This window comes from Pipra filicauda, unplaced genomic scaffold (assembly GCF_003945595.2).
Source record: "Pipra filicauda isolate LSUMZ 115617 unplaced genomic scaffold, ASM394559v2 scaffold152_size1767362_pilon, whole genome shotgun sequence".
In the NCBI taxonomy this organism is placed as follows: Eukaryota; Metazoa; Chordata; class Aves; order Passeriformes; family Pipridae; genus Pipra; species Pipra filicauda.
In genome coordinates, this window is record NW_024104018.1 from 1,027,099 (window position 1) to 1,052,152 (window position 25,054).

General features: G+C 42.8%; 1 protein-coding gene across 2 annotated transcripts in view; it reads left to right on the forward strand.

Moving 5' to 3' along the window:
* Positions 1-25,054, forward strand: part of EPC2 (enhancer of polycomb homolog 2) — a 38,189-nt gene extending 13,135 nt beyond the window's left edge. For both annotated transcript variants that reach the window (XM_027721035.2, XM_039379002.1), the window contains exons 2-14: positions 961-1,120; positions 7,194-7,339; positions 9,459-9,665; positions 10,225-10,373; positions 10,642-10,774; positions 11,666-11,854; positions 12,101-12,190; positions 13,556-13,701; positions 13,794-14,137; positions 18,909-19,045; positions 20,752-20,911; positions 21,979-22,312; positions 24,012-25,054. In XM_027721035.2, coding sequence (XP_027576836.1) covers positions 961-1,120; positions 7,194-7,339; positions 9,459-9,665; positions 10,225-10,373; positions 10,642-10,774; positions 11,666-11,854; positions 12,101-12,190; positions 13,556-13,701; positions 13,794-14,137; positions 18,909-19,045; positions 20,752-20,911; positions 21,979-22,312; positions 24,012-24,084 — 2,268 coding nt within the window. In that variant the 3' untranslated portion in view covers positions 24,085-25,054. The remainder of the gene's footprint in view (positions 1-960; positions 1,121-7,193; positions 7,340-9,458; positions 9,666-10,224; positions 10,374-10,641; positions 10,775-11,665; positions 11,855-12,100; positions 12,191-13,555; positions 13,702-13,793; positions 14,138-18,908; positions 19,046-20,751; positions 20,912-21,978; positions 22,313-24,011) is intronic.

Below are 25,054 nucleotides of genomic sequence, written 5' to 3' on the forward strand. Positions count from 1 at the left end.
CCTGTCAGGCTCCTCCTTCCACTAGTAGTTCATGTGCTGGGATGCTGCAGTTTGCTTTGGTTTATATTTGATTTACACGCGTGGAAAACTTGGTGCTTAACTTTTCCAAAGGGCTGTGTGGATTTAAGGTCTTGTCCTTTGAGGAATTCCACTCTTCCTCTTCCCTGTACACACAAAAGCCTTTTGGAGTCTTGGCACGAGGTGCTTTTGTAATGGTTTGAAGTTTAACATGAATATTCATGAAAAGCTCTTTAGGAGAGGAGTTACAGGTTGGCTCTGACTTGCAGCAGTAGATGGGTTTCTCTGAGTTAACTGATAAAATTATGTGTGAAAAAAATCTTTGTGGAACACTACATTTATTGTGATCTTGATTTGACTTCAAGTGATTCTGTGGAACTTTGTGATTTCTGTCCCATAAGAATAAAATGAGGTGATACCTGTTCAGGGAGTCCCTGCTTTAAAGGTGTTATTCTGTGAGAACTGTTAAAGAAAACAGGCCAGTAAGGATTGCTGGGCAGACAGGAATGATGAAATTTGCTATTCTTTTGACTTTATAATCCTTTAAAGGCCTGATCTTGCATATGTTTTCTTTCTGAGAGGTTTGGGTGGGTTTGGCTTTTACCAGCCCTAATTTTCTACCGCTGTGTCCTTTGAATGCCTTTTTCCCAGCCTGGTGGAAGGTGTTGTCTGAACAAAGGGTTCTCTTTATCCATTTGCAATTCTGCTCCTGCACTCATTGCACCTCAGTCCCATCAGTCAGGAACCCCAGGGAATGCTAAATGATGGAGAGAAGCCCTGGGAGGTGCTGCTGTCCTGTAAAATCCAGCAAAGCCTCAGCTCCATGATCTGGGTGTCCCGTAGGACACCAGGAAGGCCGTAGGAGGAAGGACGACTATCTTTGTATGGACTTCACCCCCCTGGTACCTAAATAAACAAACCCTTGTGTTTTCCCTCTCGCAGGAACATCATTTGCAACGGGCTATCTCAGCACAGCAGGTCTTCAGAGAAAAGAAGGAGAGCATGGTTATCCCAGTCCCCGAGGCCGAGAGCAATGTCAACTACTACAACCGGCTGTACAAAGGAGAGTTCAAACAACCAAAGCAGTTCATTCACATCCAGCGTAAGTTACCAAACACTGGCCTTGTTGTGTCTGCCTGTCCCCCCTCATTTAACTCCAGGAACCTTCAGGCAGGCCGAGCACAAAGTTGCTGTAAAATTAAGACTCACAAATCCCAGGGGGATTTGTGGATGTAAATTCCGGTGTCTTCTCAAGTTCTGGAAGGGTTTCAGGTGAATGTGAGGGTTTTCTTTGCTGTGTTTGTTTTGGGCTCTGTGTGTCCGTGTACAGCCTTATCCTGTCTGTTGGGTTTCCAGGAGTGTTGATCCAGCCTTTTTTCTTGTGTTGTTTTCCTTCCTAATCCTGAGAAGGAATAGCTGGACCAGCCTGGCTGCCTCCTAAGTGCTTATACTGATGCAGGGAGTGGAAGAGAGGTTGTTTTGCTTGAGTCTGGAATTCCTGTCAGCTTCAAAGTTCTATATAAATGGAGATGAATAAAACAGAAGAGTTTTTATAATGAAACCACCCTTCATTCTGCTGCTCCTCACAGAGTTCCTGCAGGTCAGGGCAGCTGTGCCAGCTCTGGAGTTGAAGCTGTTCCCTATAGCTTGGATCTGTTCTGGGCTGTGGGGGACGGTTATTTTTCCCTGAGGTTGGATAAAAGTGAAGAATTACCTTTAAGCAGGGAACTCTGAGCTTATTTTACAGCTGAAACCAAGTATCATTCTGTATGAGTTTAGCTTGCTGTGTCTTAAAAGATCTAATTAATGTAAACTTGTGGTGGCTGGATTAATGTAACACTTTTTTGGTTGATGTTCTGCTGACAAGTGACACACTCTCATAGTTAATTTGTTCCTTGGCACACAAACCGTGTTTGTACTTTGCAGCATGTGGTTTAGGAGGTTGTTTTGTGCCTTGGACTCCTCCCAGGAGTTATCTTTGTAGCAAAACTTTGGATTCAATTATTGCATCCTTGCATCATTTCCCACCAACACAGTGAAGTGTCCAATTCATTCCATGTATTTACAAAATAGGAGATTTTTGGAAATAACGTGCTCAGGGTCCTCTGTGATACAGCAGAGACCACAGTGGTGATGTGAGAAATGAGGTAAAGGCAATTAATTATTTCTCTCCTTAACAGGAGAAGCAAACCTGCAAGAAAGGCAGGGTGAATTAACTGCATGAAGCTGCTGATTGAGGAATGTGTTTTATTTTGTTCTTTGTTGCACATTGCCAGAAACACTGTGAATACTGTTAATAAACATGTCTAAAAGTGTTAAATGTATTACACCAAAATGTTCTTTGTCTTGTTGGGACTCACAGTCTTTCTGGACAGAATTACAGGAGGTATTTGAGCTGAAGATAAATATCAGAGACTGCTCCAAGATAATTTTTCCCACAGATGCTGGTTGGAGTAGGTGTGATACAAGGCAGCTTTAGGCTACATAAACTGCTTAGAAATTCTGCTTTAATGCTAAAAGCACAAAAAGCCACAATACCCACTTTGGCCAGGGGAATTACATAAACTCATGTCAAATGCCAAGAGGCCACATACTCTAATCCATCCCTACTGGTGGTTATTTCTGGCAAGTTTATGTTTTGCTGTTCATCTGGTAGCCCAAGATTTGAATATTTTTTTGCATTCTTTTATTTAGATCGGTGGTTCAAAGCAGAGATAAACCAATTTCTTTGTAAAGCCTTGGATTTGTGATTTGTGACTAAGCCTGGTTGGCCTCAGTAGCTCAGCTCAGTTGAGCTGAATGTAAAGCAGAAGCCTTTGAACTATTCTAATTATTCCAGCACGCTTAATAATTTTCCAAGAATGTTTGTAAGTGCAGTAACATGGAGATGGATTGTAAGTTATTGACGTGTAGGGTAAGTTAGAACACTTGTACCTTGCTGGAATTACAGCTAAGGGGGTGTAAGAAAATAAGTGTCACTCATGGAAACAATAAAACAGTCTTCAGTGAGTTGTGTGGGTTAAGGGTGACTCCAGTCACCTTTAAAAAGGTGAACTTTGTGGCAGAAAGCTTATCTCTTATTTTTTGGTGAGGTGAACCTCTGTATTTATCAGTTTCCAGGGCATCACTGCTGGTGTTGGCACAGGCAGGGCGGAAGGAACGTGGTTTGCTGGGGAGGGAATAAGGAAACTGCTTCTTCCAGTGGTAACTCGTGCCTGTGGCAGCTTCAAATGAGTGTGGAACCACAGCCTTAATTTAGTTAGCTAAATGAAATTAGTTCATTTAGTTGAGCTAAACCCAATTCAGTGTAACTTAACTGGAAAACAAATTGCATTTGTGTAAGTTGGTATAAACTCAGTTCCTGAGGGAGCTCCAGTAAACAAAAGCAAGTCCCTGTGGCAGGTCCTGCTGTCAGGAGTGGCTGGAGGGGCAGAGGGTGGGAACTGGGAGGTTGGGTTTGCAACAACAGTCAGCAAACCAGCACGTCCTGGGCATTCCTAGAGGGAACTCTGTCCCTGGAAGAAGCTCTAGGCATTCCTAGAGGAAGCTCTGTGCCTTGTAGAAACGTGGAGTGTGGAGAAATGCAGATGTTTCGGAGGAGGAAGGCTGGATTCATCAGTCAGCCACAGGAATCTCCCAGGAGTTAGCAGGGCTTGTCTTTAAACTGGCAGACTGGTTGTGGGACTGCCAGGAGCAGCTCACCTGGAACAGGGGCTGGTCCTTCACCAGGTCTTGCAGCTCCAGCTGTTCCCATGGCACAGGCAGGAACAAGGGGGTGATGGATGATCCCATAAACCACCCGAGTCTTGTGATGGCTTTTGAAGCCAGTGAGCAGCCACAGCTCCAGGGTGAAAAATGGCTTTTCCTGGAAGAGTTACAGGTCACTCAGTGCTTGGGGAAAGAAGAAAACACAATTAAGGATGTCACTGGAGGTGTGTTTTGAGGAGCAGTGGTAGATGAACTCCAGGGAAGGAGGACACTTCCATGGGTGTCCAGAGCTGTGACAAGCCAGCTTGGGGTTGATTAACTCCAGAGGAGGAGTGGTATCCGTGCATTTCCTGAGGGTCTGACACCTCCAGAGGCTGCTGAGACTTTGTGCCCATCCTGTCTGCACGGGAACAGGTGGGATCAGGTACTGCTTCCATCCCTTCAGTGCCATGAACCTGCAGCCTCCCTGTAAACCCCCTCTCTTTGAAAGGGAATCACACTGATAGCTACAGGTCGTGACAAACAGCAAGGGAACACTGCTGCCAACAGGAAAGCATTGCTGCAAGGCTGGAAAAGTGGGCTGTGTGACAAGGGCTACTGCTGTTCTCACAGTAAGGAGGGGGTTTTGTTTCTGGAAATGAGACTGGATTTATTTGATGTGTGGTGATCCTGGCAAGTACATGTTGGATACCTTTTATCTTGTCCTCTTGATTATTTGTCAAAATACTGAGCAGAGAGAGGGAGGGACCTTCCTGCTTCCAGCTGAGGTGCACATGGTGTCCCTGGAGGTGCTGGCAGTGCAGGAACCTGCTTTCCCTCTCGGAGATGGAGATCTCACCTTCCCACCACTCATGCTCATAAATGTGTTCCTGGGGGTGGTTGGTCTTTTAAGGTGCTTGTTGATGGAATAGTTGGGCTTTTCCTGTTCTTTTAGCTGGTCTTAGTGTCTCCTGGTTGCCTCTCACCTGAGCCTGGTCTGATTTTGTTCAGGAAGGTGGTTCAGGAAAATGGATGGTTCAAGACCTCTCAGTGACTTTTCTTTTCCCGTTGTGGGAATGAGGGCGAGTTCACTGGGACTGCTCACAATTTATGGGTGAGCAGCATCACATCCTCTCTGCCACAGGGATCCTCCTGCTCACTGATCCTCTGCCTTAGAAAAATTCATTTGAAACTTTTTGCACACAGGGGATTATTGAATTATCTACTGTGGAATTGCTGTTGGGTTGACATCTTTCTGGTGCAAGACCAACATCTCTCTGAGGGCAAACAAGCAGTGCCTTTTCTGGACTTTAGTAGGTTTCTGTGCTTTCTCACATCATCTCTGAGAATAAAACACCTGATTTTTGGAGTAGAGATACCTGCTGTGTTTCAGGAGAGCTCTCCTAAAATAATGGGAATTATTTTGATAATGGGTCGCTTCCCTCGAGCAGAGTTGTTTGGATGTGATTTCCCAGTGCACATGAGGGCTGTAGGAGTTTTGTAGGCTCTGGGGGATGGTTTTGGGGCAGCAAAAACTTCTGCAGTTTTCTTCCTGGTGAAAGTGGCAGTTTATGTTCTAAGAGGTCGTGGAATTACAAACTGTAGGAGAGTGGAAGTTGGTACCAGCCCTCATTCCCCGGGAGAAGTGTGAGCTGCCAAGGCTGGACTTGCCTGGGAGGGCTCTGAGGAGCTTTGCAATTCCAGTAACAGGTGGAGTCATGTCCTCAGCCCACATTTAAAAAGGACCCCACAGCAGAGCCTGGAGCAAAGCTCCCTGGAGCTGAAGATGATCCATAAAAACTGGTTTTGTTGAGCCCAGCACTGATTTTTGGCAGGCACCTCAGTGCTGTTTGGCTGTTGAGCTCCCTGAGCAGGGTGGTGTGGCAGTCACCCAGGTACCATAACAATCCCTCTTCTCTCAAGTGCATAATCCTGCCTGCTGATGTGTTTAGTGCTGTTTTACAGAACTAACAATTAAAAAAAAAAATCTGGGTCAGTCTTCTCTCCAAGTTTTTGATTCCTGCCACTGGAGAGGTGGGATCTGATGTTCTGAGCTGCTGTTTAAGTCTAATATCCAGTTAATTGTTGGAGAGCTGTGGGTCACGTGCCCAGTGGCCGTGTCTTAAATAAACTTGCCATGCAACTTGTATTATTGAGTTAATAATATTAATAATTCTACTTAATTCATGGTTACAGCCCGTTATTATTAAATTATTCTCAGATAAACTCTTACAGTGTGTGTTAAACCAGAGAACACTCTGACCAAGTGATGTCAGAGTTGGTACCAGCTGGGCAGTGTCTCCTCTGAGGTACCAGGTTAAGCTGAAGATGGTGAGGAGCTGCTTTTTGTCTGCATCTGGCTGAGTTTCCATGCACAACCAAACAGATTAATACAGGTTTAGCTCATTTATTGCACTGTGTTACAGAGAGGGTGGTCTTGGGCTGGGCTGAGGTGTGGGAAGAATATGCTGCTTATCACCTGACTCTGGGAGAGAAAATGCTGTCATTTGCTTTAAAGATGTTTTTTAGCAGTTTTCTTTTGCTCCTGGTCCTTCCAGGTTTTTGTTTTAAGGTTCAACTCAGTAGCAGAGGTTTTGTGAAGTCAGCACTTTGGTATAGCCACGAGTTCAAAGCATAAAGATAAGATAGTGCTGTTTGTCTAATAAGAATAGAATATATTTCAACAAACACTCCCTGTTGTCGATACTGTAACGTGCTGATTGAATTATTGGGAGGGTTGGAGCTGGTGTGTCACCTCCTCAAGGTTTTATTAGGTGCAGTTAATGTTTCCTATTAAGAATTCTTACTGTTGTATGCACTTTGTTTGTATTTATTGTACAATTTCATTTCTGCTGTGTTATGTGAATGGTAACTTCCTTCTGCTTTTAGTAGGACCAGGAGTGTTGTCCAATATGGAAAATCATGAGCACAGTTTGTAATAAAGAGATGAGTTTTGCTGAAAAGTTGGGAACAATATTTGGAGAGTGGGGGAATACTCAGGCCCTACATCTACAGCTGACTTTAGTCTTTTAAATATTTTGAGGCTCTGGGGTTGTTGAACAGCTTAAAAATGGGGAGCTGAAATGATACTGGAACTTCCAAGTCTGGAATTTGATTGAAAATCATCTTAATCTTATTGTGAAGGAGTTGTATTATAACAGCATTAAGAAGCATCTTTGCATTTGTTTTGCAAGGATAAATTAAAGTTTCTCTGCCTCTGGTAATTTTTCAAACTAAAGGTTTTTCCTGGCACCCCTTCAAGCCATTTAAAATGAAACTCCTTGGATTCCCTTCATATTGGAAGTCAGAGACAACTTCTGAGTGCTCTTTGTTACATGGGCAAACTTTTTAGCCTAAAGAAAAGAGTGTTCTGGCAGAGATGTGCAAACCTGGAATTTTATCAGTCACTTTTGATGCACATTTGTGTGTCTCCAGAGCGTGTGATTTCCCAAACATTTCAATTCTTGCCGTGTGTATTTTGATTTCAGCCTTTAATCTGGACAATGAGCAGCCAGATTACGATATGGACTCCGAGGATGAGACCCTACTGAACAGGCTGAACAGGAAGATGGAAATCAAGCCACTGCAGTTCGAAATAATGGTTGACAGACTCGAAAAGGCCAGTTCCAGTCAGGTATTGTGGGAAGAAACCCCTGAGTTTTGTTGGTTGTTCTGGTAGGAGGGTTCTGGGTGGGTGTTTGGTTTTGTGTCCTACTCCCAGCATGGGTGTGTGGGAGTCTGCACATGCACAGAGATCACACTGCTGTCTTATTGTCACACTGTCAGTATTAGTGATTTAGAAAAACAAGGTGGGGAGGAAGCTTTTAGGGGGCTGGCTGGGGAGAGTTGGTTTTAAATTTGAATTCCTGACCCCAGCATGTTAGAGAGGACAGCTCCCGACTCGTTTGACCCGTGGTGGTGTGGAAGAAGCTCGTGGTGATCAGGGGGTGATAGATGTGTGTGAGATCTGAATTCTTTGTTTCACTTGTTTCTGTGGACGTTGGCTGCAGGTGATTTTGGAAGATTTAGAAACTCCAAAAGCACAGAGAGCAAACCAACCACTTGTTCAGGTTGGGCCCTTGCAGTTCCTGCTGCCCAGAAGGGCACCAGTGTTTAAGTCAGATCCTGAGGGGTTCCAGGAGAGCAGTATCTCTCTTAAACCCCAAAATATTACTCAAAATCTACAGCTGAGGAAACAGTTTCTGAAAGGCAAGTTTGAGACAGGTGGAGTTATTTCTCCCCAGCTCTGCCTCAGTTCCTCACCCTGATTTAGTTCAGTGCTGTGTGTCAAGAGGCCAAAATGTCATTTTCTTACGCCTTAGAGCAGCTTTAGAAAGGTAAATCTTTACCTTTAATAAGGTGAAGATTTCTTACTAAGCTAAGAAAATGGGATGTGAAGGAAAAAATTAGGGAGTAGATTAGATGATACCTGTTGAACATGCACTTGGATCTCTTAGGGCTCTGATAGAAACACCCCTGTTTTGGCTTTCAGTTCAAGCCACTCTGGTTATCACTTCTCAAGACTTCATACTCATCCTCCTTATGCTGCTTTCACTTTGCATTGCTGGAATAATAAAGTTAAATTTAAGAACTGGAAGATGCTTTTCAAAGTTAAAATATTACCAGAATATAGAATTTTCTCTGTAGGTAAAAGCAGCTCTTGCAGGTTATTGAAGCCTGGGAAGAAGTTGATTTATGTTTTTGTTTTTTTTTTTTTTTTTTAAAGAAATATCTTAATGGAAAAAAAGGGAACAAAGAACAAACAAAACTGAAATTATTTTTAAGCAATATTTTTCTCTTTTAAAAACAGTTCAGTGCTCTAATTCTCCTGTAGATTGCCAAGGTTTTATTCTACTCTGGCAGGAATTAACACATAAGAGCAGTGGTTGGACTTAAGATATCTTTATTTTGCTGAAATTTATTTTTTTTCTGGTTATTCTAAGATTTAAGCTTGACATGTTGCAAAAGTGCAAATTTAAGTTGTTCAGTTGACAGTTTTCAAATTCTGGGGAAGTCATACTAGAACAACTATTCTTTTTATTTAATGAATGGGTTTAATGATATGAGCATGTCAGACTAATGTGCTAGTTAGTCAGTGATGGGGTTTGCATTTATTTTGAGTCTAATTTCCATATAAAAAGCTGAACATAAAAATAAAAGTTATCTTCAAATTTTCTGTGTACAGCTGCCTCCTACTGAAATAACTTGCCCAAGAACTGAACCAACTTTGTGCTGTAATGAACAGGGATGTTCATTATCCTTTTCCATCACCAAATAAACATTTTTTGGGGGGGGAAATTAAGAAATAAGTTCACTTCAGAGTATATTCTCTCTACAGTAAATTATCTTGTAGGGGAACCAACATTAAACTGCATTAAGCCTTAATAATGGCTAACCAAGCAACTTTTTTTTAAAGAAAAACTAGTCAGATTAAAGTAGTTCCTAAATCATGATCTGCAAACTGTAGTAAGTTATTTATATCCTGTGCTCGTAGCTTTCAGATTTCATGAAAGATGGATGAAGTTCTGGAGTATTGTAGGGAGGATGTGATGATGCTGGCTCAGGAAATTTGGGAACTCTGTAACTTAGGAAGAACAGCTGGTGGCTTAAGTACTTCAGTGCACATGAATATTTTTTTACTCTTGTGCTAGAAAATAATGAAGTTTACTCAGAAAACGTACCAGAGGTGTGAGTGTGTGGTGGCTTTCCCTACACCCCCGTCCCAATTGCACCTTTCCCATGTTCTCCTGCAGCTTGTGACACTTCAGGAGGCCAAACTGCTGCTAAATGAGGACGACTACCTGATCAAGGCTGTCTATGACTACTGGGTGAGGAAGAGGAAGAACTGCCGGGGGCCTTCCCTCATCCCCCAGATCAAGCAGGAGAAGAGGGACGGCTCCACCAACAACGACCCCTACGTGGCCTTCAGGAGGAGGACTGAGAAGATGCAGACCAGAAAGGTGACTTGGATTTGTCCCTTGCAATCCTGCAGGGATAGGGAGTCATTTGGATCCCTGTCCAGGGGATGGTTTGTGTCCGTTTTCTGGAGAGCTGAAACTCAGAGCGGTGTCTGTAGCGGTTGTGGGACTTGCTGGGTCACAAACTTCCCTTTCTGGGGAAAAAAAGGGGAAACAACCTTCCACTTGCCATGGAGTGAATAGTTCAGGTTTCATTTTTTTTGTAGCACGAAGCGATTTGAACCAGGAAGTCTGAAATTACTCAGCATTTTGCATCAACTCTGCGTGGAATCAAGGCGGGCAAAGTGTTTTAGGAGCCAAGCCGTGAATTCCTTGTTCTGCCAAACTTCCACTGGGTTTATGTGGGATCTGAGCAGACAGAGCAGGGGGGGAAATGGCTGAGAAGTTGGGGTTTGTTTGCAGGTTGGATGTGCTTTAGGAAAAACTGCTTTGGAGTGTGCTCCAGAGCCTCACTTGCAGCAGCATTTATGTAACTTTATTTGTGCAGTTTAAGCCTCGTGGGTTTTGGGCTTGACTTAAAACGTGTCTGATCTCTGGACAGAACCGAAAGAACGATGAAGCTTCTTATGAGAAGATGTTGAAGTTGAGGAGGGAGTTCAGCAGAGCCATAACCATTCTGGAGATGATTAAGAGGAGAGAGAAGACAAAACGGGAGCTGTTGCATTTAACGTTAGAGGTTGTTGAGAAAAGGTAAAATTGCAGGTTACACCTGTAAGAGGTCATTTATATAACACCAGGGTTTTAAATTTCATTGAATGGGTTTGAAAGCATCTCTTGTAATTTATTTCTGTGTGGGGATGTGTCTTCTGCACACGTGGCTGAAGACTTGTATACCACTTAAATATGTACTTACGTGTAACTTTAGGAGATGAAATAAAAGGGGTTTATGCAGACTACTGGCCTTTCAAACATTTCCCAGTGGAGATGCCATATTATAGTTTTAATCCTGTTTTTTGAGGTACCACTTGGGTGATTATGGAGGTGAAATCCTCAATGAAGTGAAGCTCAACAGACCTGAAAAAGAGATGGGTACAACTCCATCGTCTCTCCACAATGGAAATCATCACAAAGTTCAAGAATGTAAAGTGAAGGTAAGGTTATTTCCTGCTGGGAATCTTTTGTTCTTGAGTTCACCATTCCTTTGCATGTGCCCAGGTTGGAGTTCAGATGTGTTTTTGAGGCAATAACCTGAAATATTAGTAGTTCCAAGGTGCTTGGAGGTGTAGGCTGAGAGTTGAAGGCCCGTGGAAGTTTGTATTTAGCACCCGCGACACCTAGTGGTGCTGGAATTCCACACAGACCCCGGCTGCTTCTCCAGGAATTCTGCCATTCCTTCTGCTTCTCCTCTGGCTCTGAAGCTGAGCTCCTTTTCTGGAGTTACTTTCAGTCAGTCATTGATAAGTGGTAATTTGGGGTAAACTTAAACTGCACTGGCTTCTCCTTCAAAGTGAGAGTTTTCCATGTGAAATAATCTTTTTTAAACGAAAGCTTTGAAGTTTAATAACATTTGTGTTCAAGGGAACAGTTTAATATCAATGGGAGTTGCTCACCACAGAGGGTTTGTGTTAGAAACATCTTAAACAGCCAAACCAAATACCATCACATCCGTACAAAAGTATAAACACGAAGCAAATTAGATGGTTTCTTTTGAACATATCTGAGCAGTTCAAAAAATGGAAAGCGCTGTAGAAAAATGAGGTTTCAGAAAATAACTGGAATAGGAATTCCAATTACAATATACTGAGTGTACTGCAAAGCAAGGAGCCTCTTAGGCTGTCTTATGGCTTGAGAGCTTTCAGTTTGTCTTTATTAATAAACAATCAGAGGTTTAAGTTCTGTTTTCTCGTGTTTTGAATAAATTTTGCACGACGTGTCTCAGATGTCTGCTTTGGGAGATAAGCAGTCATGTCTTGATAATTAACCTTTCCTCTTCTCATGCCTGATTTATTTTACACACATTGTTTTCCCCCCTTCCTCCCCAGCATCCTCATCACTCCTCCCTGAAGGAGGAGGTGTCCGATGTTGTCCGTCAGAAGAAGAAGTACCTGAAGAAGCCTAAGCTGGAGTGTGTGGTGACTCCTCAGCCCTCAGCTGAGCCCCTGCCTGTGCTCAGCAAGAGTGACATCAAACAGTACGACTTCCACAGCTCAGATGAAGATGAGTTCCCACAGGTAACAAACACCCTGCTGCAAAATCTTGGTGTGCTCACAGCAGGGGTTTTAGTTACCTGTAATTTTGCCACTCTGGCTATATTTAAAAGATCCCTGCATAAACTATGATTTTTTTCTTCCAAGTTATGCTTTGAGAAGCTGCATTTAAAATATAAATGTGGCAGTCTGTGTTACATAGATACAAACTTGTCTAAAGTAACTTGTGGGAGTGTGGCCGTGGGGAGAATGACGTTGTTTCTGGTCCAGGTACCCTCGCCAGTGTCAGAAGCAGAAGAAGAGAACGATCCCGACGGCCCCTGTGCTTTCAGGAGGAGAGCAGGATGCCAGTATTATGCTGTAAGGCCATGCTGTTGGATTTAGGGTGGTGCTTTGGTTATGGTGGTGGGGTTTTCCTTAAATTTAGGCTGGCACAGTGTTCTTGTCACAAGTCTTCTGTTCCCACTCTCACCTCCGAAACTTTGATGAATCCAGAGACAGTTTTCAGTCTTTGAGAATGACTCTCACTGTACTATTACTCTGTGGTTACCTGAAGGTGATAGAACATGTTTCCTGCACACCAATTCAGCCACTGCTAAGAAGGGAGAAGATCTTTTTTGTCTCCTCACTTCCCTTAGCACATCCTTTCTTCCCAGCTCATAGAGCTCATTAGAGTTAGATTCCAGTTGTCCCAGTTCTGAAACCTGCTGAGGGATCCTGCCAGGACATTGAGTCTGCCACTGTAGCAGAGGGGTTTCATCTGTTGCAGATATTTGCCATATTAAGTCAAAATCTTGTTTTGAAATCAATGCAAACTGTAAATACGTTGAAAACCATGAGGTTACAATTGCAAGAACATCTTCATTTCTGGTTCCAGAGGGTCAGCTGGAGCTTCCCTCTTAGAATTTATCCTGCTTTCTCTTTTCCCTTAGCCTTAACTCCTTTGCCAGAAGGAGTTGAGGTGACTGAAAACTTGTATTTTCATTTTTTTCTGTTAGTTTTCCATTACTGTTAGAAGCAGGTTATTTAACAGCCCAAATGTTAGGTTTTTTTAGTTAGTTTGTCCTTTTAAACTACCAAAGCCATTTGAGTTTGGGTTCACTCGACCTAAATTGATTGACTCTACAGCCCTGCATTTAAACTGATCACAGAAATTGATAATGTGTATTATTAACCTGTCATTTGAGACAGCACAGAGCATTTCTGCTTGTAAAGGTGGAATCAGAGAATCCCACAATGGTTTGGGCTGGAAGGGACATTAAAACTCATCCCACCCCTGTCATGGGCAGGGACACCTTCCACCAGCCCAGGTTGCTCCAAGCCCCGTCCAACCTGGCCTTGGACACTTCCAGGGATCCAGGGGCAGCCACAGCTTCTCTGCCCAACCTGGGCCAGGGCCTCCCCACCCTCCCTGTGTTTTACATCCTGTGCTGAATTCCCAAAGGAGCCAGTGTCAGACTGGAGGTGCTGGGCCAGTGGGATGGGTTTATGTGCTGCTTGGCAGAATGAATTAATTTGAGCTCCTTCTGTATTTTGTTTGTGGTGTCTTAATTTTATGGCCGGTGAAGGCTTAATGAATTCATGATTTTAAAAAGAAATCTTCTTATGATCTGAGCATATTAATCAAGTGATAGTTCCCTGGGCATCTTCAACCAGGAGTGCCCCACCCAAACCACACTCTCTGAGTGAGTGTAAAATTGCCTTTTCTGTTTTTTTTCTTTGCAGCCTCGTTTGGACCAAACTAATTCTTCGTCCGAAAACCCCGAATTGGCAGAATTGGACAAACTGAGGTTCAGGCATTGCCTTACAACCCTGACAATTCCAAGGAGATGCATAGGATTTGCAAGGAGAAGGATTGGCAGGGGTGGAAGGTACAGCTGTGTTGCTTTTAACTCTTCGTGCCCCTTCAGAGCATTAAAAAGAGCCAATCAAACTGATGGTTTTTCCCACCCTCTTCCCTCAGGGTTATAATGGACCGAATATCCACAGAGCACGATCCTGTCTTGAGGCAGATTGACCCGGAAATGCTGAACAGTTTTTCAAGCTCTTCCCAGACTTTAGACTTTTCTTCTAATTTCTCACGGACCAATGCTTCCAATAAACCTTGTGAAAACAGACTGTCCCTTCCTGAAATCCTAAGCAATATCAGATCATGTCGACTGCAGTGTTTCCAGCCCAGGCTACTCAATCTCCAGGACAGCGATAGCGAAGAATGTACCTCAAGGAAACCAGGGCAGACTGTGAATAACAAAAGAGTCTCTGCAGCATCTGTAGCTTTACTGAACACCAGCAAGAATGGCATATCAGGTAGGCAAGGATTTGAATTCTTCTGGAGCCTAAAATACTGAATTTGGGTGGTTTTACGTGTGACTGGACTGATAACGTGAGCACCGGTGTGTATCTGAATCACGGATTAAAATAACTAATTATTTTGTGTCTCTTGGAATATACAGAAATTTCCCTCTTCCTCCTGCTTTTATTTCATCAGTTCCAGTAGAATTTGGTGAAGTGCTGGATTCAAACACGTTATTCAGAGGGATTCTGCTTGTATCAAGAATTGCTGAGGTGTAATTGAGTCTTCATGACTCTAATTGGTCTGACTGTGTTTAAAGACAGAAGAATTTTCTTTATGAGTGCTAAAGAAAAGCCCTTGGTCTGAAAACAGCAAAAATGCTGACACTGGAAGCATCCAGTGATGCACCTTCTCTGATTTTCAGCTAATCATCAGCCACTGATTAAGTTTGGGAAATTGTCTTTTCCCTTAAATGTCACGTCCAGCTCTCCCAGCCATTGCAGACTTTGTGACCTGGCAGCTCCAGAAGAGCAAGACACATTCTCATGTTAAAAAAAAAAAATGATAAAAAAGTTTCTCGTTGTGTCTTCACAAGAATATAAAATATACACAACATTTGCAAATGCTTGTAGACCCGTTGTTGGTGATCTGGGTGTGGCAGCACTGAAGCTGGAATAAAAGTTTCCAAAGGAAAAAATTGTTTTAAGCTTGAATTAAATAGCCTTTGCATCACTTGCTCTATATGCTAGAGTTGTAATTGCTCAAGTTTTAACGTTGTCACTTCTTTATAATCATAAAAGACTCATAATCAGATGATTCTTTGAAAAGCTGAACTGGAGATAAGCCAAAAGAGATCTCCTACCAAGCATCAGCAAGCACCTGAATATTTCCCTGCTCTGATCATGTACAGAATTAGGTGTTGTAAACCAGGATAATTAAACAATATAATAGGCTGACTCTGAATTCCATAATTAACTCCCTGTGGTTGTGGAATGGTCCATCTCTTTCACACGCAGTTGCAGGAATGGGTTTTTAATCATCAATAACATACCTCTAGAATTCCTGTGTGCAAATTGAAACCCAAGCAGAGAATATTTATTCCAGCCTGATACTTTTATATCTTTTCAGGTTAGTCCTTGTAACCTTCATGTTGTGAAAAGATTTGCACAGGAATATTTCTGCTGCATGAAAGGAACACATTACAATGTGCTATGGCTTTATTTGATATAATTATTCTTTTTGAAAGAACACGGAGGGCTGGAGAATTCCACCTGTAGCAGAAGGAGGCAGTTGTGTGTGATGGGATTAATAATTATCAAGAGGTGTCTGGTTAAAACAAGTGCAGAAAATAAAAGAGTTAAGGTTGTGAAACATGGACTGCAGGGAACAACAAGGGTTTAGCTCCTTATGTAACAAGAATGAGCAATGCTGCAAGATTCCTGTTTGCAGGAATAAAGTGTGACAGCACCAAGGTATGGGAAGGTGCTTGGAAAGATCCAGGTTAAGCTGATTAATTTTTTTTCTGGTTTTTTTTTTTTTTCTGATATTATAATAAATATCAGTCAACTACTGAAGGATTAGCTGGATGTAACACTTTGAATTCTGCTCTGGGTGGAGTCTGCCCAAAAATGAGGAGAATGTTTTGGGATGGAAGGTGATCTGTGAAGGAAAAAGGTTGAAGAGATGTGTGAAATGATACACTCATGTGGGCCAGCACTTGTGTGCTGCAGGAATGGCACTGCTTGGGAAAGAGAACTCAAGGAAAGGATGGAGAAATCCACATTGGAATGGTGGGAGAGGCTGCAGAGAAACAGCTCAGAAATGCCTAAAGCCAAAATCTGAGGAGTCTGAGCCACTTTGGGCAGGAATAGTAATAAACTTGTGTTATAATTTTAAAAATCATTGGGGAATACATTGAGAACAGAGGTCCCTCAGCAGCTGAAGTACATCATGCAGGGAAATTTATGGCTGTGGAAGACCTTTTTCATCCCAGATTTAAGTCACAAACCGGATCCTGTAATTCTGGTGCAGGATCAGACCCAGCGGACAACAGAATTGTTCCCCAAATGACTGAACCAGCAAGAGGCACAGTGTTGGATTTTCTCACTAGTAAATAGTGAATACATTTGAAAAGGGCTGCTCAGAGTCTGGTTGTGCATTAAATGAGCACAGTACTGTCACTGCATCTATTGAAGTCATTCTCTTTGCTGAAATCAGTTGATTTTATAGCACATTTACCTGTGAGCATAAAGCTGCCTCCAGAGGAAACACTGGCAGTACTAAAACTGATTACTTTTATTTTTTTTTTATGTTTTTATTTTAGAGAAGACTTAAGAGTTGCTTTGGTTTTTACTGCACAAGAATATTTAAAATCACCTCTGCATTTTATTTTTCCCTGTATTAATTAAGCAACTCTTCCTCTGGTATTTCCTCCAGTGCACTGTAGAAACAGAGACTAATATTAAAAATGTGTGACCAGTCTTTTCTTCCAAGTGCCCGATCAGTGCATGAATAAAAAACCAATTTTTTGAGCTAATTAACTCTTGCTCATGTCACAAGAACTGCAAGTGGGCAAACCACGTCCCTGGATACAGAGGACAGCTATTCCCAGCTGAAGGATTTTGCTTATGGAACAAACTTTTACCTTTTAGAGGTATTTTTTTTTTCCCCCAGCATTAAACACCATGTAGAAGTAATTAATAAAATGCCACTTTCGGGGCAGCCTGTAAGATGATCTTTGATTAAAGGCTTCAAATCCTGAGAGAAGTGACATAAAAATGCTACCCAGAGCTGTCAAGGAGGAAGACTTAATTTGCCAGTGCCTTTTTTTTATCCTGTGGTGGTGCAGTATTTCCATCCTGTGGTAAAATAGATGCTCAGCAGAGCCCTTGCACTTCACTCTGACCTTAAAGCTGCCTTGGGATGGGGAAAAGTTTGCTTTTTTTTTTTCTTTCTAGGACCCTTCAGTTGTTTGATTTGGCAGAAGCCAAGTGATCTTAAATGTGCTAATGAACATCTGCTGGTTTCTAACAAGGGGAACAGCTGAGTTCAGTGTGACCACTGAGGAAATACCTGGGGGAGGGAGCAAAATCCAGACACGTAAAGGCAGAGTAAGGGATTATTGCAGGGCTGGAGTCACCTCCCCTGCACCTTGGAGCAGAGTGTTTAATGACTTCATGGCCTCTGTCAGACTGGGAAGGAAGGGAGATTATAAACATAGAATATAACTTTGTTCTGAAATGGGTTTTTTTTAATAAAGCAAAAGGCATCACCTGGAATTCGTTACCTCAGAGCTTTAAAATAGAAATATATATATATGTGTAATATTCCATAATGCTGGTCTTGGCCCTGTTGCCTTCAGTAATACCACACATTTTAGGAGGCTGGGGTAAGGGAACTTAGCAGGGTGAGCTGACTGAACTTTGAGTTAAATGCTTGTAGTCATAGAATCTGCAGGAGGAACAAAGTAAAGGTAAATGCAAAATAAATTTGGGTTTAGATTAGGTTGGAATTTGTAATATCCCTGCAGTCCAAGAGGAGTAACTCTAGGTCTTTCTAAGTAACATGGTTGAGGGCTGGTTTAATAATGCAGCAGTAGAGTTTCAGTACCAATTTCTAAGCAGTCACAGTCCTGATTCTGGTACTTTTTCTCTTTTTCTGAATGGAATTTCAGGACAACTGCAAATACTAAAAGTAGTAAATGGTAGAGCCAGGCCCTGAAAGGTGGAGCACTCCATATTTTAATGTTAACCCAGTGTCTCTTGATAAGAGGATATTGCACAATCCAGGTGTTTGAGTGCAGGAAAAACAAGGTTCGGGATAAACTCTTGAAATGTATTCATGGGAATCTCTGAGAAGTGAATTCTCTCTTTGCTTCCTCCTGAGAGAGCTCAGTTCTTAGGTTGGCATCACATGCACAAAACTCAGGTTTTAACATGAAACACTCAGCAGTATTTTCAGTCTACCAAGAGTGCAGTTCTTAGGGAGAGAATGTTAAAAACAGCTTTTCCAACTTCATTGCCTTCATGTGTTGGGAGCATGAGACTTATGGGGTGGCATTAACCTGCTTTTCATCAGAACTAACTTATGTCACTCCTAAACTCTTACTCCATTTAAAAAAATCATTGGCAGAGGAAATCCTGTTCAGGTGAAACAGGAGCAGGAAAGGTGGGAAAGAGGAAGGTCAGACTGGAATTGCCAGATGGGTGAATAGTCCTTTCAGGTGAGGGCTGGTCTAGAACTGCCCAGACTGTTTAAATCTCAGAATTTTGGTGTTCTCCAGTGCCAGGCTTGTGTTTCCCTGCAAGTGCACTCTGGTGTCAGAGAAAGGGACAGTAAGGGACTGTAGGAGAGGAATTTGGACAGGAATAAACTCCAGTGCTGCCTGGGAGAGCAGATGCCCAGCTCAGCCCAGGATACTTCATCCTCAGCCCTGATTTTTAGGCCAGTGCTTGTTTTCTGAAAGGCAGGAAAATATTTTCTCTAAGCTTTTGCCTAAAGCTACTGGAGAGAAAACCACCAAAGATAAAAGCTGCTTAAAAGCAACAAAAGCTCCGAGTTCTTTTGTTCTAAATTGATTCACTGTAGGAACACAACAAACAAACAAACAAACAAATGTAGCTTGACCTCTCTTTTACATAAGAATATAGGAAGATCTTTGGAAGCATCTGACACAATGTATGTTGTCTTTGAGCGCTTGTTGTCCAAAATAGCTGCACTGCTGCCTTTCAGATGTGTTTGCTTTGTGCAGGGCTGTGTAACTCTGCTCCCCTTTCTTTCCTGTAGTAACAGGGGGTATCACAGAGGAGCAGTTCCAGACACACCAACAGCAGTTGGTGCAAATGCAGAGGCAACAGCTGGCTCAGCTGCAGCAGAAACAGCAGTCCCAGCATTCCTCCCAGCAGGCACATCCAAAAGCACAGGTACTGCTCCCAAAATGTCCTCACATGCTGCTAATTCCTGTTTGCTTACTGTGTTCATCTCTCGTGCAAACTGAATGTAACAGCCCGGTAAAGGTATTACATTTTAGAGTGAATGTTGAATATTTTTAGTCAGGTTTTATTTTTTTTATAAGTTGTATATCATGGTTGCATTTCAGAAGTTGAGACTTCATAGTTTCATATGTTCCCTGCATCCCCAAGTGTAGAAACACCAGTGTGCTTTTAAGTCTTACTACTTTCACTGGTTTTACCTCCCTTTGTGTAACAGCTCTGAAGAGACTCCTTTAATAAAATTACCTGATGAGGTAATGTTCTATTATGGTAGGGTTCTATTATGAGCAGATGTTCAGTGAGTCCTCCAAATTGGTACCTCTGAGAGGAAAAACAGAGCTTTGCATATTTGCATATTCTGTCTTCTAAAAGAATCCCATTTTTCCTCTGTAATACCTTGCAAGGGAGGAAAGATTTTCAGGTGTGCTTAGTTCTCTGTTACTTCCTTACCAAAAAAATACAAAAGCTGTTGCTGTTGTCTATTACTTTTACTTTGAGCATTTAATATCTTAATTGCTTGTGCTGTTTGTTCCTTCCCCTCAGTGTTTTCTGCTTCAGTTAATCAGGGATTCTGTGTTGGCAGAGGACATTTTTTAAGTGTAAGGAGATGATGCCAGAATATTTAAACAAAAGGAATGAATTTTGGATCTTTAAAACACTCTAAGCTTCTGTGCAAAGTCATTTCTTAAGTTAATATAAATTGCAATTGCAGAATTAACCTTCTTTCCAGTAAGAATGGTAAGGCTTTCCAGTACTTAGTGTTGTTTCAGAGAAACTGGGCTGATGGATAATGTGTGATTGCAGAATGAGCAGGGCACAAATTGCTGTGGTACAAATCACTCCATGAGAGTGAATGGACCAGAAATACTAAATATCCTTTAGGTTTGCACTTGCAGAGTGTTTGCTGCCTGGAGACAGGAAAGAAAGGAGATTTGAGAAGCTTAAGGCATAGTCATCATCTTAAAGGAAACTTCTCAAAGACTCCCATGGAATCCCACAATGGTTTGGGTTGGAAGAGACCTGAAAGATTATCTCTTTCCACCCCCTGCCATGGGCAGGGAAACCTTCCACCAGCCCAGGTTGCTCCAAGCCCCGTCCAACCTGGCCTTGGACACTTCCAGGGATCCAGGGACACCCACAGCTTCTCTGGACAACCTGTACCAGGGCCTCCCCCCCTCCCAACCAGGAATTCCTTCCCAATATCCCATCTCTCCCTGCCCTCTGGCAGTGGGAAGCCATTCCCTGTGTCCTGTCCCTCCATCCCTTGTCCCCAGTCCCTCTCCAGCTCTCCTGGAGCCCGTTTAGGCCCTGGAAGGGGCTCTCAGGTCTCCCCAGAGCCTTCTCTCCTCCAGGCTGAGGAGCACATGACAAGTGCTCTGTTGTGCTGAGAACTGCTCTTGCCATTGAGTGGCTGGATTGGGCAGGACTTGCCCAGCACTCCTTTGGACACTGATGTTCAGCTCCCCATCAGTCTTGTGACACAGAAATATTCCATGTTTCAGTGCAGTAGGTTACATGTAGAACAAGTCTGTATTTACATGGTGGTATTTGTGCACTGGAGCAATCCTAACACTGTTTCATTTTGTACTTAGGTAATTATGAAAACCACTTTTCTCCCCTCTTTTTTTTCCTCCCAGGGCTCCAGCACCTCTGACTGTATGTCCAAAACCCTGGATTCAGCCAGTGCCCACTTTGCTGCCTCTGCAGTGGTCAGTGCTCCTGCCCCCGGCCGCAGTGAGGGCACCAAGGAACCCAACACCAGCCACAACAATATCAATGGTGTTGTCCAGCCTTCAGGTGATGATGCTTTAAACTCCTGTCTAGTATGAGCCAAGAATGTCAACTTATCTATGTCCTTACTTATCAACTGATCTTATTTCCGATTTAATAAATAAAAAATCAAATATATTAATTGTGATAGTTTTAAATAGCATTCTCTGAAATACTCTTGGGCAATGACATGTGTCACAGTGTCACAGAATATCCTGAGCTGGGAGGGACTCACAAAGATCATCCAAGTCCAACTCCTTGCCCTGCACAGGACTGCCCCAAGAATCCCACCAATCCTGAGGGCCTTGTCCAACATCTGTTGTTAATATGGATATAAAGCTACCAAATTGTCTTTTACATTTATTTTTCCTTTGGTTTACCTTTTAATAATCTGTTACCATCGAAAGTGTGACAGCACCTTAAAACCAGTGTGAATGTGTAATGAAAAAATAAATCAGTTGCTTAAACATGAAGCACTTTGAGAAGGAAATGGCCAAGTTGATAAATTATTTGGTCATTATCTCAAATGTTCAGCCAAAAACATACTAACCAGCTGCTACTGGTAATTCTTTTGACTTCACTGTAAGTTTTGGGTTTCACTGCATTTAGGATTCTTCCCAAATTCAGGGGCAAAAGTGTAGGCATTGGCATTCAGTGCCTTCCTCCCACCCCTCCTCCTGGTTGTGCTGGTGCCGTGGCCACGTAGCCAAGAGGCAAATGTGATTCGACACTGGGCTGCCAGCACAAAGAAAAGGCTTTTAGAGTAATTTGTTGTTTTAGCAGCTAATGAAGTGATTAGTTTTATAGACCTTCTGCCAGGCTGGGTTAATGATAATATGAAATGAATAGAGGGAGAAAAAACACGACTGAATAAAATCAATATACTGGAACAGCTCCAGGAAAGGGGGAGAGAGAGAGACATCTGTGTGTAATTCTCTGAGATTGTATCCAAGAGGGCAGTGCTTTGAGGGCTGTAACATTAGGCACCAGTGCTAAATTTTGTGACTGTGAAATAAGGATTCTTGCATTATCCCTGGGACAGACAATACTCACAGCATCACCTGGTTTAATAAACAACGTTTCTGTCGTAACAGGAACCTCCAGAACCTTGTACTCCACCAACATGGCTTTATCATCCAGCCCAGGGATCTCCACCGTGCAGCTGGTAAGGACAGTTGGCCACAGCACCACAAACCACTTAATCCCAGCGCTGTGCACGAGCAGCCCCCAGGCTGTGCCCATGAACAATTCGTGCCTGCCCAGCACGGTGCACCTCAACAACGTCAGCGTCGTGTCCCCCGTCAACGTGCACATCAACACGCGGACGTCGGCGCCGTCCCCCACCGCCTTAAAACTCGCCACAGTCGCTGCCAGCATGGACAGAGTGCCAAAGGTGACCCCCAGCAGTGCCATCAGCAGTATAGCAAGGTGAGCAGGGGCACGTGGGCGGGTCTGCCGTGGTTGTGCTGCTTGAGTCGTGCGGAATCACTGAGGCGTTGAGGTTGGAAAAGGCCTCCCAGTCCACCCTGTGCCACGTCCTGTCGTTCCTAGGACACCTCCAGGGATGGTGATTTCACCACCTCCCTAGGCAGTTTCAGTGCTTGACAACCCTTTCCGTGAAGAAATTGCTCCTGCTGTCCAACCTGAACTTCCCCTGGTGCAGCTTTGAGGTTGTGTCCTCTCTTTCAGCCCATGGAGTCCATCCTGTACTCAGTCCCACCTTGTCCCCCAGCCCAGAGCACTGAGTGCCACATCCAGTCCTTCCCTGAACACCTTCAGGGATGGGGACTCCAAACCTCCCTGGATTTCAATGCCTGACAACCCTTTCCATGGAGAAATTCCTCCAGATGTCCAACCTGAGCCTCCCCTGGGGCAGCTTGAGGCCGTGCCCTCTCTCCAAGATCAGAGCCCCCCCTGTGCCTGATGCCCACCTTGTCCCCCAGCCCAGAGCACTGAGTGCCACAGCCAGGCCTTCCTTGGACACCTCCAGGGATGGGGACTCCAAACCTCCCTGGGTTCCAACGCCTGACAACCCTTTCCAGGAAGAAATTCCTCCTGATGTCCCACCTGAACTGCCCCTGGCGCAGCTTGAGATTGTGTTCTCTCCATGCCCAACTCTGCACTAGAGAACATTGTTTCCCCCCCAAGAGACTTCCCAGAACACCCTCAGCACCTCCAGTGTGGCCAAACCACAAGAGCTCATTAGGCAGATTAACCTCCCAAATAATTTGCACTGGTTTTAGGCACCAGTAATTTTGGTTACCTTTTACTGTGTCTGAAATGGCCACTTTAATGGCAGTTTTAGCCATTTTAATTTGTGCCTTCTCGTGCAGCACTTCCATGTAGATTCTGTCAAACTCTGCACACGTTCTCTCCATAACTTTGGGAACCCATTCTGTAAGATACAGGCTGGCACATACCTTTTTTATATAAATATATGGATATGTGTGTTATGTATTTATGTGACATACAAACCAGAAAACTGCATCTTACATAGATAGATAAAATCACAGAATCATAGAATGGTTTAGGTTGGAAAAGACCTTCAAGAGATGTTTATTCTCACTGAACAGCAGCACTGTTATTTTAGGATACTCAGAAGATGTTTCATAGCAGGAGCTTGCAGTTGGCCAAGTTGTCTGAAAATGGGAGTACTTGGGGTTTGTTTTAAGTCTCTGCTATTTAAAGAAACAAAGCCACATTTGTCTATGAACTGGAAAAGGAAAAAATGGGTCTTAGTAAATGATTAGAAAAAAATTAAGATTTCTTGCACTCGAGGGGGAATTATAACACTTTGTTCACTGACAGAAAAACTGATGCTGAGTTATCCTGGTGTATCTTGACTTTGTTCCTTCAGGAGACTTTTTATTACTATTTAGTGCTCTTATCCATCATTTAGGCTGGTAGTTGAGAATTAAATGCACTGATCTTGTAGAAGGGGTGCACTGTCAGTGGGGTAACAGCAGCTGTGTTGAAAGCAAATATTTCCTTTTAAATCACGTTTGCAGTGCGTGTGTTAAAGCTTCTCCCTGCTCCAGGGAGAAACACACAGCAGGGGAAAGAGCTGATTCAAACTGAGGGGATCCTCATTTTCTGGCTGTAACCCTGGAATTCTGTTCCCTTGCAGGGAGAACCACGAGCCAGAACGCCTGGGCTTGAACGGCATAGCAGAGACCACAGTAGCCATGGAAGTGACATAACCTCCCCCCAGTGTCTCCACCCGTGCCCCTGGGGTGGTCATTTAATCCCACCTGAATGCAAACCACAGCACTCTGTGGATCACAGAGAACTCAGACAGACCTAAATGGACTCGAATTATATCGTGTATTAAGTCGATATATAATGTAAATTTTGTAAAATTTGGGAAAATCACTACCTTGTAAAATAGTTTATTTGTATCATCAATATTATTTCTGTTACTTGAATAGTAGATATTCATCATCATGCTTTTGCACTTGAATTTGCAACTGAATGGATTAAAAAAATAATTCTTTAATGGGATCATGAGCATGACATGGGATCCTGCATCACTTGTTTAAACTATTTATTTTGCCATGTTTACATTTTGTATCTTGTACAAATAAATGCAACTTTGTGTCTAAAAAAAAAAGTTAAAGATTCATAGCTAGGAAACAAAATTCTTGTAATTTTTTTCTAAAGGAAATGTAAAGTTTTCACTTGGTTCATTTTGTTTCACAATTTGACTAGATGGACTTTTTGGTAAATACTTTAGTGGCATTTCACTGTCAAATATGAAGTTCAAGGCAAAATAGTATTTTCTATTACTGTGCAGGGGAAAGGGATGGATCGATACATGCAAATTTAATGTAGTAACTCACTTTTCCATATATTTTGAATGTATATTTCTATTTATAATACCAGTTTATAAAAAATAATTACACAGGAGAGGGAGAGAGAGAGGGAGAGAGAGAAAAAAAAAAAAAACCACAGAGAACTGAGTAGGAAAATTATGCATCTGGCACACGTGAAACTGTGCAGATCTGAGCAAAATTTTCACCTTGATGACATTTTATCCGAAGACTCTGCGTATTTTAACCGGCTTTCCAACTGTACCACACCCCACATTAAAGGATATTTTACCAGGTATGTATTGCATTATATATCATTGCAATAATTTCATTATTGGATGTCTAGATATCGAGCCATCCC